The sequence below is a fragment of the Myodes glareolus genome, chromosome 15, assembly GCF_982192425.1.
Source record: "Myodes glareolus chromosome 15, mMyoGla1.1, whole genome shotgun sequence".
NCBI classification, from domain to species: Eukaryota; Metazoa; Chordata; class Mammalia; order Rodentia; family Cricetidae; genus Myodes; species Myodes glareolus.
This window is the reverse complement of record NC_142040.1, coordinates 26,263,789-26,276,856: the sequence shown is the minus strand read 5'-3', so window position 1 is coordinate 26,276,856 and position 13,068 is coordinate 26,263,789. Positions and strand designations below refer to the sequence as shown.

General features: G+C 37.3%; 1 protein-coding gene across 4 annotated transcripts in view; it reads left to right on the top strand.

The window, feature by feature from the left end:
* Nucleotides 1-13,068, top strand: part of Fcho2 (FCH and mu domain containing endocytic adaptor 2) — a 117,251-nt gene that overhangs the window by 32,795 nt on the left and 71,388 nt on the right. For all 4 annotated transcript variants that reach the window (XM_087896819.1, XM_087896820.1, XM_087896817.1 and 1 more), the window contains exons 3-6: nucleotides 158-232; nucleotides 3,410-3,551; nucleotides 3,637-3,789; nucleotides 6,332-6,436. In XM_087896819.1, coding sequence (XP_087752945.1) covers nucleotides 158-232; nucleotides 3,410-3,551; nucleotides 3,637-3,789; nucleotides 6,332-6,436 — 475 coding nt within the window. The remainder of the gene's footprint in view (nucleotides 1-157; nucleotides 233-3,409; nucleotides 3,552-3,636; nucleotides 3,790-6,331; nucleotides 6,437-13,068) is intronic.

Here is a 13,068-nt window from a genome sequence, read left to right as displayed (position 1 = left end):
GTCCATGATTTCAGACATCCACTGGGGCCCCTGCTGCTTTTTACCATGTATTTTGAGGCATGCTCTCATTTTTTCATTTTTAATCATATTTTTGTAACTTTATTATGTTTGGATTGCTAAACAATAGGTATTATAATACCACAATTTAATTTTACAGAGCTACAATAGAAGAGACATATTCCAGATCAATGACAAAACTAGCGAAATCTGCAAGCAATTATTCTCAACTTGGGTGAGTTAATTTCTGACTGTTTTTCAAATGTTTATCTATTATTACATTTTTTTGTTTTTTCTTTTTTTTTCTGAGACAAGGTTTTACCGTGTTGTGTAGCCCTGGTTGTCCTGGATCTCACTCTGTAGACCAGGCTGGCCTCAAACTCAGAGATCTGCCTGCCTCTGCTTCCCAAGTGCTAGGATTAAAGGCGTGTGTTACCATTGCCCAGCTGAAATTTCTTAAGTAAATCTGTAAAAAATTATGTTCTTCCTTATTTGGAAATTAAATTGAGTAAAGTGTGTGTGTGTGTGTGTGTGTAAACAAATGCACTCATGCATAAACAATAACATGTAGAAAAGAGGAAAAAAAAGAATAAATAGGAGGAGAATGGTGAAAGGACCAGCTGCAAACACAAATTGTTAAAGAGGATATAAAGCTAATAATTTTTCTGACTGTTAACTTTGTCATGGATTTTTTTGGTTTTCCTGGAAGATAAGTGCATAAAAACATTCAGTAGTGAAAGTATGACCTTCAGTGTGAAGTTTTATGGCTTTCATTCCAATGGCTGTTCTAACTGCATAGAAATTACACTGAGTTGTGTCTTTTGGTCTGGTTAATTTTGTGAGTGATTTTTTTCTTTAATTTACAACTTTCTTATAATAAAGTTTAAATTTAACTTTTTTTAAATTTGTGGAATTGGAGAGATGATTTAGTAGTTAAGAACTCTTGCTACTCTTCTAGAGGACTCATGCTCAATTCTTAGCACCCACATTGTGGCTAACAGTCATCTGTAACTCCAGTTCCGGGGGACTCACTGCCTTCTGGCCTCCTTGAGCACCAAACACTCATATAGCATACAGATGTGCACACATGTATGCCAACATACACACAGGCAAAACACCCACACACATAAAATAAAATAAAATAAAATAAAAACAATTGGGGGGCTGGAGAGATGGCTCAGTGGTTAAGAGCACTGCCTGCTCTTCCAAAGGTCCTGAGTTCAATTCCCAGCAACCACATGGTGGCTCACAACCATCTGTAATGAGGTCTGGTGCCCTCTTCTGGCATTCAGGCATACACACAGACAGAATATTGTATACATAATAAATAGATAAATAAATTTAAAAAAAATAAAAAATAAATAAAAACAGTTGTCTTGTGTAGACTGGTAGGAAGGTAGGGCAGAGGGTGCCTTTGTGGACTCAGTGCTCATCTTTCTGTCTTTGCATGGGTTCCAAGAACTGACCCCGGGTATTGGGTTTGCATACCAAGTGCCTTTGCCTGTCAAACCATTTTGTTGGTCTTAAGAAACCTATTTTTAGAGAAATCTTGTATTGAATCCCCTTTTGGTGTAAAGAATACATTGGTAGCTGGGCAGTGGTGGTGCACACCTTTAATCCAGCACTCGGAAGACAGAGGCAGGTGGATCATAACAGTCCTAGTCTAAGGAGTTTAATTAACCTCTTTGAACTTCTTTATAATTGCATATCATCATTGTTCCAGCTAATTTTTCTACTGGTTAGGAATTATAGCAGTTGGCAATAAGTTATTCTGTTCTCTGCCCTCTTGCCTTAGTGGCTGTTGTTGCTATTGGTTTTTTCTATTAGAAGCTTTATTGTAGAGACTTTTAAAGCATATACTTGAGCACAGAATATCTTTAGAATATTCTACACTGGCCAGGTGGTTGTGGAGCACCCAGGACTCAGGAGGCAACGTCAGGTGTATCTCTGAGTTCGAGGCCAGACTTGTCTACAGAGTGAGTTCCAGGACAGCCAGGACTGTTACATAGAGAAACTGTCTCGAAAAACAAAAACAAATTTAAAATGGGGGGCTGGAGAGGTGGCTCAGCAGTTAAGATCACTGGCTACTCTTCCAAAGGTCCTGAGTTCAATTCCCAGCAATCACATGGTGGTTCACAACCATCTATATTGAGATTGGTGCCCTCTTCTGGTCCACAGGTATACATGCAGACAGAACATTATATACTGTTCTACACAGACTAGACTGTTTTAAACTAACCATAGAAATTTTATTGTTATCCAAGGGATGGCAAGTTTAGAAGTTCTTGGATGAGTTTGAGCCTACTGAATATTTTAAGTCTTTACTATTGAGAAAAAGTGGCAGGAAAATATGTCACATATTCCATACACTGTGGTAGAAAGGTGATAGTAAGTTATTTAAGGACACAGGTACAATTACAAAGCTCAGATAAAGGTTTCAGATTGCTGCTATTAAATAATTTGTGTGAAATTATTGAAGGCACAAATAAATCATATGCAAAAACTGATTTTTGTTTATTTAAATTCAGACAAGAAGGTTTTTATTGTTGTTACCTTTATTATTATTGTGTTGGGAATCAAACCCAGGGTCTCTTACATGTGAGACAAGCACTCAGTGGAGCTATGTCTTCAACCCCAGAGAAACTTTATTATTATTCTTTTTAATTTATTTATTTTTATTTCATGTGCATTGGTGTTTTTCCTGTGTCTAGTCTGTGTGAGGATTTTGGAACCCCTAGAACTGGAGTTACAGGCAGTCTTGAACTGCCATTTGGGTGCTGGGAATTAAACCCGAGTCCTGGAAAAGCAGCCAGTGCTCCTAACCACTGAACCATCTCTCTAGCCATGAGAAACTTTATTTTTGATGAAGTATCTTTAATGGGATACTCACAGTTTTGAAAGTTTGATAAATTAATTTTTAACACTAGTAGATCATAGAAAGGCTTATGATGTACCTGAATACAATTAAATGGCAGGAACTATGAAGACCTGTGACATAAGATTAACCAAGTTTAATTGGTCCCTATGGTTCAAAGATACTTTAAATAATTAACCAAGGACAGACATACACAATCTATGGGTCATTTCATTATTTTAATTTCATCTTTTACTTAAAGAAAATTGTGGAATATAGCATGATTGATTCCATTTGGTTTAATTTAGAACCTTAAATTTTACTTTTTATTATGGTTTGTGTTGATATGTATGCTTGTGACTGGACACACCTGGGCCATGGCACACACAAGCAGATCAGGAGACAGCTTTGGAAGTCAGCTCTCTCTTTCTGTGGTGGGCTCTGGGGATTGAACATGGGTCATCGGGTTTAATGGCAAGCTTGCTTTTCCTTATTGAGCCATCTCACTGGCTCCTCTTTATCTTAATGCATCATCCCCATACTGTGCTTTTCCCTTAGAACATTTGCACCAGTGTGGGATGTGTTCAAAACATCTACAGAGAAATTAGCAAATTGTCATTTGGATCTTGTTAGAAAATTACAGGAATTAATAAAGGAAGTTCAGAAGTATGGAGAGGAGCAAGTAAAATCTCATAAAAAGGTAACTTTTTTTCTTGTTAAAGAATTGAGTGGTTATATGGTAAGTGCTTTATGACTCATTTTATTGAACACTTCTTATCAAACAGACTAAAGAAGAAGTTGCAGGGACTCTGGAAGCAGTCCAAGCCATTCAAAATATAACTCAGGCCCTCCAGAAATCTAAGGAAAATTACAATGCCAAATGTGTAGAACAGGAACGTCTGAAAAAGGAAGGAGCTACACAGAGAGAAATAGAAAAGGTAATTATATAAAAATATCTCTATACTTCCAAATTCCTTTCTTCTTTGGATGTATAATGTGTGTGTGGTGTATGTAGAGCAGATGCTTGCACTTGTGGAGGCCAGAGGTCACTCTGTGCTCCTCTGTCGTTCTCCCTTATCTTTTGAGGCAGGTCTTCTTACTGAACCTGAAACTGAGCAAGACTGACTAGGAGGCCATTGAGTCCCTACTCCAAGAGTCCCTACTTTCTTCAGTACCAGGCTTACAGAAGTGTACCACCATGCCTGGCTTTTATATAGATGCTGGGGACCTAAACTCAAGTCTTTATGCTTCCATGGCATGAACTTTACTGATCCTCCCTCCCAGATACTTACATAGTACATTAATTGTTGAAATAATTTAGTGTATTTAGAAACACATAGCCAATTAAAGATAAGCTTTAAGTGTATGTTGTTGCTGACCAACCAAATTTATATTACGTTGCAGTGAACTATAACTTTTTCCCTATTCTATTTAAACTGAAAGTAGGTCTTTTTTTCTTTTTCTGTTTTTGTTTGTTGATAAAAAACAAAACCAGACTTGCCTAGTCTGGAACAGGCTGGCTTCAAAGTCAGAGACACCTAACTCTGCCTCCTGCTTGCTAGGATTTGAGGCACGCACCACCACACCCAGTCTTTCCCTTCCTCCTAAAACAGTTCAGCCATTCGTTTCTTTGACATGTATCTCATTTAAAACTAATTTTGGAATCTTAGTAAAATATTTAATGTATCTAATTAGAAAAACAAATATATACTTTCATATAGAAGTAGATGAGAAAAAAATAAAAACATTGATGGGATTTGGAGTAATAAGTCCTTTAAAGTATAAACTTTATAAAGTAAAAATTGGGAGGCAAGAAAAAGATGAGGTACAATTCAATTTGTAGTTTGAAACCTTCTGTTTCAAACACAGCAATTATAAATAAACTATGAACAGAAAAGCCAAGAATGAATTCAAAGGAAGAGGATTGTCTTTGGGGATCAGCAGCCAAGATGACATGAAAAGATTGTAATCAAAATTTGTTGGGCTCAAGTTCCTAAGGTAGGTGGAATTTGACTCTTACATGACAAAGGAGAACAGAAGTTCCCATTTCTGATAAGCCATAAAGAACTTGGCTCACAGCTGAAAGCTGTGTAAGTGAAACAGCCATCTAAGTCCACAGACTCTGGGAGATTGGGGTCTTGGAGACGTAAACTATAGGAGCATAATCCTGATCTGGAGTCAGTTTATAGAACCTGTCCCTAATATTCTAAAGGGAGAGTAGTTAAAACTATTTTTTAAAAACACGTTAGATTAGATCTTCGAGAGTTGGCAGTGGATAACCTGAAAACTCAGTGGTTGAGCATGTGAATAATAAAGTAATGTGTGGAAGGTGTGAAGTGAGTGTACTTCACATCTCATGGGAAGGGAAATCCCAGAAACTTCCCATTTGGAATGAGCAAACAGGTAAGATTCTAGAACACATTTAAGAGCTCTAATATTGAGACAGGTCGCTAATACATTTAATAACTGGAATAAGAAGTCTTATTGGATGAAATTTAAATTTTAAAAGCATCACAACAAAAATGTGTTAGGTTCTGCAAAGAAATAAGTGAATATGAATCATACTAGAAAGGGTTAAGAACTTAATGAAGGCATCATGAAACAAAATTTACTCAATAAAACCCACCTAATTTTAAAATATGGAAATGAAAAAAATAAATACTAAAAATTATTTTTAAAGCAACAGAGCTAAAGAAGTTAATAGTTAAAGAAAAAATTTGGAAGATAGGTTACTTTGAATATTTACTCTTTATCCAAAATGCTTGGAGCAGGAACTTTGTCATATTTTTTGGATCTTTTTCAGATTTTTATTTATTATCAATAGTATTTATTATTTTTGGAGACTGTTTCAGTATGTATTCTTAGATGAACTAGAACTCACTATGTAGACCAGGCTGGCTTTGAATTTAAGAGATCTTCTTGCCTGTGTCTCACAATGCTGGGTTTAATGGCTTGCACCAGCATGCTTAACTGGATTTGTAGTATTTGAATATGTATAATAGGATAGTAGTAGGACCCAGGCACAAGGTAAATTGCTTTGTTTGGACTAGAGAGATGGACTGACTGCTCTTCCAGAGGTCCTGAGTTCATTCCCCGGCAACCACTTGGTTGCTCACAACCATCTGTAATGAGATCTGGTGCCCTCTTCTGGCCTGCAGGCATACATGCAGACAGAACACTATACATAATAAATAAATAAATAGCTTTGTTTATATTTTATATTTTTATGCTTTTGAGGAGTGTGCTGGAAAGATGGCTCAGCAGTTAAGAGCACTGGGTAGTCTTGCAGATGACCCAGGTCTGATTCCCATCACTCATATGGTGACTCATAACCATTTGTAACTCTGGTTCTGGACAACTGGTATCTTCTTCTGCCCTCTGAGGGCACTAGAAATGCACATCATTCACAGACATACATGAAGACAAACACTTGTACACATAAAATTAAAATAAATATGTTCTTAAATGCTTTTATTACAGGCAGCTGTTAAATCTAAGAAAGCTACAGATACTTATAAACTCTATGTGGAAAAGTATGCATTAACAAAAGCTGATTTTGAACAGAAGATGACAGAAACAGCTCAGGTTGGTATTTTCAAGGCTAAGTTGAAGATTTATATTTATATATATTGATTAAATAATAGAATCTTTTTGTTTATTTTTTTAGTATTAGAAAAATTTAAATGAACCATTTCAGTGCTGTAATAATTTATATTGTCTTCTTATTTTGGAGATAAAGAGCTAACATGCCAGAGTGCTAATGCTTGTCATACGTACCAGTTACTTTTTACTATGACCAAACTCCAGAGAAAAAGGGCTGGATATACCTTGGCTCGTTGTTTACATTTAGTCCATCATAATAGAGAAGAAAGAATATAATATTATGTTCTTACATCTTATAGGATCAGGAAACAAAGTTTGGTCTAGAACTAGAGCTAGATTAGACTCTCAGGCCATGGTCCTATCTTCTACATCGACCAGCTAGGCACATTTGTCCAAAGAATTCCTTCCATGTTCCCTCAGAACAGTTCAACCAGCTGGGAAACAGGTGTTGAAACACATGATTCTGTGATGGACATTTCATATACAGACTGTAACAGTGTCATAAAGGTTCAGTCAAATAAATAAAAGAGCTGTTTAAAGATGGTTGAGGAAAATGAAGGCATTGGTAGATGGTAAAGACAGTGCTGATTTATGAATTTCTGTGTAAGAATGCAACCTGAAGGTAGTCAGTAATGAAGATACAGCAGTAAACAAAACAATGAAAAAGCTCTGTTCTCACAGTGCTTAAATTTTAGTGAAGGGCCGGGCGGTGGTGGCGCATGCCTTTAATCCCAGCACTCAGTAGGCAGAGGCAGGTGGATCTCTGAGTTTGAGGCCAGCCTGGTCTACAGAGTTAGTTCCAGGACAGGCTCCAAAGCTACAGAGAAACCCTGTCTTGAACCCCCCCCCCCCGCAAAAAAAAATTTAAAAAAATAAAAATAAAATAATAATAATAAATTTAGTGGAGGAAGGTAGGCAATGACAATGTTTGTGTTCTTTTAACTTGGGATAAATTATATGTAATTTGGTGTTCTTTCAGTCCTAGTTGAAGGCTTATTTTAAGGTAGGTGCATTTTATGAATCCTACCATATAACATTTTTCTTCCCACTCTTGTTTTATGTTTTTAGCACCTAGCATCATTGACTACGTCAGGAATTTAATTTCAACTAGTAGATAGTGAGGACTCTCCAGGTCACAGTGGCGGCTTACCATGTCATGCTGCATATCCTTCACAGTGTGCTGCAGCTCCTTAGGCTAATGAGGAGACTGGAGCGTTTTAGTCATCATTTTTGACGGGCCACACCACTGGCACCTTCACTCCTATTTGCTGTCTTTTCCCATTGAAATGTAAATTATATGAGGACAAGGATTGGATGCTTTGTTTATTCTTATTTTCTCAGCAGTTAATAGTTTTTCTCTTTTGGTGGACATATATTAGATATGAAAAAAGTCTTGATAAATCTGAAACTTTGATTGCTCTTGTTTTTTTTTTTTGTCTCCTCTCGAGAAAATGAATGACTTAATATTTCACAACCCAGAAGGTGTAGGTACTCACTTTCATGTTTACCTATTATGTCAACGGCATTGTGCTAGATGCAGGGTGCATTCATGTGACAGTACACAGGATGGAGGCAGTCATGGAACACATGGAGAAATAGCACATTTTTATAAATGTATACAGGGAAGGACTAGGCTTTCAGGAGATAAAATAATAGGAGTGATTTAATTTAAAACAGGAGGTCAGGAGACTTCTTTTGGAGAAGTTACATTTAAAGCAGACTTGGGGCTGGCAAGATGGCTCAGCAAGTAAAGGCAATTGCTGCCAAGTCTAACATCCATAGTTCAATCCCTGAAGTTCACTTGGTAGAAGGAGAGAATCTTTTCCTGCAAGTTGTCCTTTGACCTCCACATGAGTCATGCACCCCTGCTTCCATTAAATAAATAAATAAGTAAATAAATAAATAAATGTATGTAAAACATAAAAGTAAGAGAAAATGAAACTTGAAAAATGAGTAGAACAGTAGATTAGAAGTGTCCTAGGCTTTGGGACCATGAGTATAAAGGTTCAGAAGGATAAAATAGATGCTATATTCTAGAAAGAAAATAAAACTGAGAAAAATCAAAAGGATAGAAATAGTTAAAAGAAATGAGGTTAAAAAGATTAATACCAACGATTAATGTTCTCCTGTGAGCAGCTGGCAGCCTGGTAGTCGCCTACGTTTGCTTGTAACCATGATTGGGTCTGTATTTTAAAAGTTAGTTCTGGCAGTTTTATGAAGAATGCATTTTTCTGTCTGCAAAACGGTGAGTAGTCTGGTTTGGAAGTCAGCATCCTCCAGGTGAGAAAGGTGCATTTTAGATGAGAGTTGCAAACGCTGTGGAAGTCGTAGGGATTAGGGAGGGAGAGAAATTCTCAGAGAGATTTTCACTGTCAAATGTATTGGTAAAGAAGAATGGGAGAAGCTCATGAAGCTCTTCGTTGACCCGTGGAGAGCAGGTCAGATGTTCAGTTAGAGAGTATGTTGATTTTGATATACAGGTGCTGTTACAGTGCTGGATGTAATGTTTTGTTGTCATAGACACAATCTTGAATCCTCAAAGTTCTGAAAACCCAAAATTGTTTTGATTGTAGGTCTTTTGACAGCAAAACTTGACCTGAATTTGTGGGAAGTTGTTTATAATTTTGATTATTTTAAACTGAATGTATATGCTTATCAGTGTGATTGATAAGCACCAGATTGTGCTGATAGTACTAAAAATGTCATTTTTATAGTACCACTTGTCTTTATTTTAAAAATCAAAAAATTGAATTCTAAAACATACCTGACTCTAAAGATTTGGGGTAAGAAATTATAAACCAAGCCTTTTTAAGATAGTATGAGTTCACAAAGCCGTGATGACTTCATGTTTGAGTTGCATGGGTCACTGAGAACTTGATAGATGAAGAGAAGCTAAGACCCAAATAAATGCTAGAGTAAAAGAAAACTGGGCCGTGCTGTGTCAGTGCAGCCATAGGTAATGCCTGCAGAATGGCTCCATCATTTGTGTTACATGGAAAAGATGATGCTTCCACTGATGTAGGTGGGTCTTCTATCTATCTGTTGCTTTCAATGGTTAATTAATAAAGAAAACTGCGTGGCCTGATAGGTCAGAACATAGGTAGGCGGAGAAGACAGAACAGAATTGTGGGAGAAAGAAAGCAGAGGCAAGCAGTTGCCATGCTTCTCCTGCCCAAGGTGGACATGGGTTAGAATCCTCCCGGTAAGCCACGACCTTGTGGTGGCATACAGATTATTAGATATGGGTTAGTCAAGAGTTATGTGAGAGTTATATGGGTTATGTGAGAGTTAGCCAATAAGAGGCTGGAGATAACGGGCCAGGCAGTGTTTAAAAGAATATAGTTTTCGTGTAATTATTTCGGGGGGTAGGCTAGCCGGGATCCAGGCGGGAATGCAGCCTGCCACTCCTTTTACAACACTTGCACAAGAAGGCTTTAGTTGTATTCATTGAGATTCTCTAAAAATAGTCAAATTTCTGTTGCAAAGAAGACTGTCACAGCCTGCAGCAAATGGTGTTTTGACATCTAAATCATTAAGAATGTGTATTTATCCATGTGGCAGTGGTGGCATCCATCTTTAATCCCAGCACTTGGGAAGCAGAGGCTAGCCTGGTCTACAGAGCCAATTCCAGAACAGCCAGGACAGAGAAACCCATCTTGAAAAAATAAAAAATGAGCATGTTACTTGATTTGTTAATTTTACATTTCTGCTGATTAAAATACTTGCAGTAATCATTTAATTTAGAATAGGAATTGTAATTTGCTATTCAGTAATTTTCTTTATTGATGTTACTTAACATTTTACATTAAAAACGGGAGTTTTGCATGAAGAGGGCATCAAACCCATGGGCCTATAGTTACCAAGTTACCAATAGTTGTAAGCATTCATGTGGATGCTGAGAATTAAACATGGGTCCTCTGGAATAGCAGCTAGTGCTCTAGTGCGCTTAACTACTGAGACATCTCTTGATCTCCTAAATTTTTTTAAAAAAATTTGTGTTTGTGCAGGGCAGGGAACAGCTCTGTGGAGTGGAATCTCCCCTGCCACTTTGTGTGATCTAGGATCCAACTCAAACCTATAATTTTATAAATACACACAAACAAGTTGTTTGTTTTGTTTGTGTGTTTGTTTTTTGAGATTCTGTGTGGACCAAGATGGCCTCCAGCTTGTGTTCTTGCCTTAGTATCTTGAATACTGGAATTACAGGTAGGAGCCACCATGTCTGTCTTGACATTGCATTTTCCCCTGAGATGAAGTGTCACTACGTAGCCCTGACTCTGTTGAAACTCAGCTGTATAGAACAGGCTGGGATTGAGCTCACAGGACTCCATCTGCCTGTTTCCCAAGTGCTAGGATTAGTAGTGTCTGTCATCACATCCAGCTTTGCAAATATTTTTAATAGTATTATTTTGAAAGTATTTTTCTGGGCTGGAGAGATGGCTCAGAGGTTCAGAGCACTGCTTGTTCTCAATTCTCAGCATCCACATGGTGACTCAAAACCATCTGTAAAGAGATTTGTTGATATCTTCTGACCTGTAGGGATACATGCAGGCAGAACACCGTATACATAATAAATCTTTTTTTAATGTATTTTTTTTTCAGTAGGGAAGTTGTGGCACACACCTTTAAGCCAGTACTAGGGAGGCAGAGGCAGACTTCTCTTGTGAATTCAAGACTAGCCTGGTTTACAGATTGAGTTCCAGGATAGCTAGGGACTACGCAGAGAAAGCTATGTCTCAGAAAACTAGGGGGGAGGGGGGACATTTTCCAGCATCATAGTTCAATTTCCTTATCTTTTTCTTTCTCATTGCATTTTCTTCAAAATAGCATTTTAATTATTTACTCTGACATTTGCAGATGAATATTAATTTACTTGAACAGATGTGAACCATACTACTTGTGAAGAGAGAGATATGTTTATCCTGATTTAAATAATCCTTGCTAGTGTGTATATTTTCTCTTAATAGTTTTCTTTGTCTTTCTTTCTGATAACTTACGTAATGTGCACTGGTATGTAGACACACACAACTGCCTAGTATTTTTTTTTTAAGATTTAGTTTTTAAAATTATGTAACGTGTCCCCACAGAGACCAGAAGCGAGCATTGGGTCCCCTGAAACTGGAGTTAGAGACTGTTATAAGCTATTGGGTTCTCTGCAAGAGCAGTACATGGTTTTAATTGCTGAGCCATCTGTCCATTTCCTGTTATGTTTTCAAACAGGATTTCCATTGGTAGCCCAAACTGGCCTCAAACTCATGACCTTTTACTTTACCCTTCTGGCTCTAATAGTAGCTGTAAGCTGCTATATACCAATAAAACGGATTCCTGCTATTTCTTTTCTTTTCTTTTTTTCCCCTAAAGAAACCTCTATTTTTATTTGTGTGTATGTGTGTATGTATGTACATGTGTACCTACATTTGGTGAGTGTGCCATGTGTGTAGGTGTCTGGAGAAAGCCAGAAGAGGGTTTTAGATCCCCTAAAGCTGGAGTTACAGGTGGTTGTGAGTTGTATGGTTTGTACTTACTCAAAGTGTGTGTCATTTGGGTAGAGAGTAAGAATGACTGAAATTGTAACTTCTGTGAGAGTAGAATGGTAGCTGTCAGTGGCCTGGGGATGGGGAAGAAAAGTCCAGTGAGTACTAAGTTAGAGTTAGATGGGGCAAGAAATCGTTATGTTCAAAGTTTCTAACAAAGAATTGATAAAGATTGTTTGAGGAGATAATGTTTTTCCTGATGTAAACATTATGAAATATATGTGGATCAAAATATTACATAGTACCCCACTAATTTGTATAGCCTTTAGTTTTTATATGTCAGTTTAAAATGTTTTTTAAACTTTGCTTTATGTTTTTGCCTCTTTTCCACAGTTAATTATGAGATATTTTAAAAATTAGAAACATAATATGAAAATTTTGTTTACTCAGATGCAATGATATTGCTCTCTGTGAAAATAGATTCTGAGCATGACATTGCTTTTGGGTATCTTTGGTGGCTGATGAGATTATGATTTTTAAATGTAATAGTGAATGTGAGCATTATTAGGGTCACATAAAGAAGAGAGGTCATTCATTGGGCTGGGGAGATGGCTTAGTGATAAAGTGCTTGACACCCAGGAGTGAGGATTGGCGCTCAGAGCCCCAGACCCCACATAGTGCCACACTCAGTGTGTTTACATAGTCCAGTGCTCCTATGCAATTTGGGTGGAGACAACCTTGGAAACTCACAGGACCCCTGGACTGTATATGCTAGCTGGGTAATAAGAGACCACTTCACGTCAAAGGCGAGGCCTGGCACCTGAGGTCGTCCTCTGACTGCGTACACTCTGCAGCACATTAATACGCACACAGGTATGCAGCCATCTTTACCTTCAGCCTCAGTGGATCTAAAACCCGCTGCTGGCTTCCTCCAGATACTTACACACATGGCACATTCATCAAATGTACATACATGCATGCATACATACATACACACAAAAATTTTAAGCACAATTTTTTTAAGTTTAAGAAAAATGTTTTTATTTATCCCTAAATACATAAGACAGTATTCATATGCTACCGTTGAATTACCCTGAATAAGTAGCAGTTGCTAGTTTAGAGTAATAGTGTTAGTTAGCA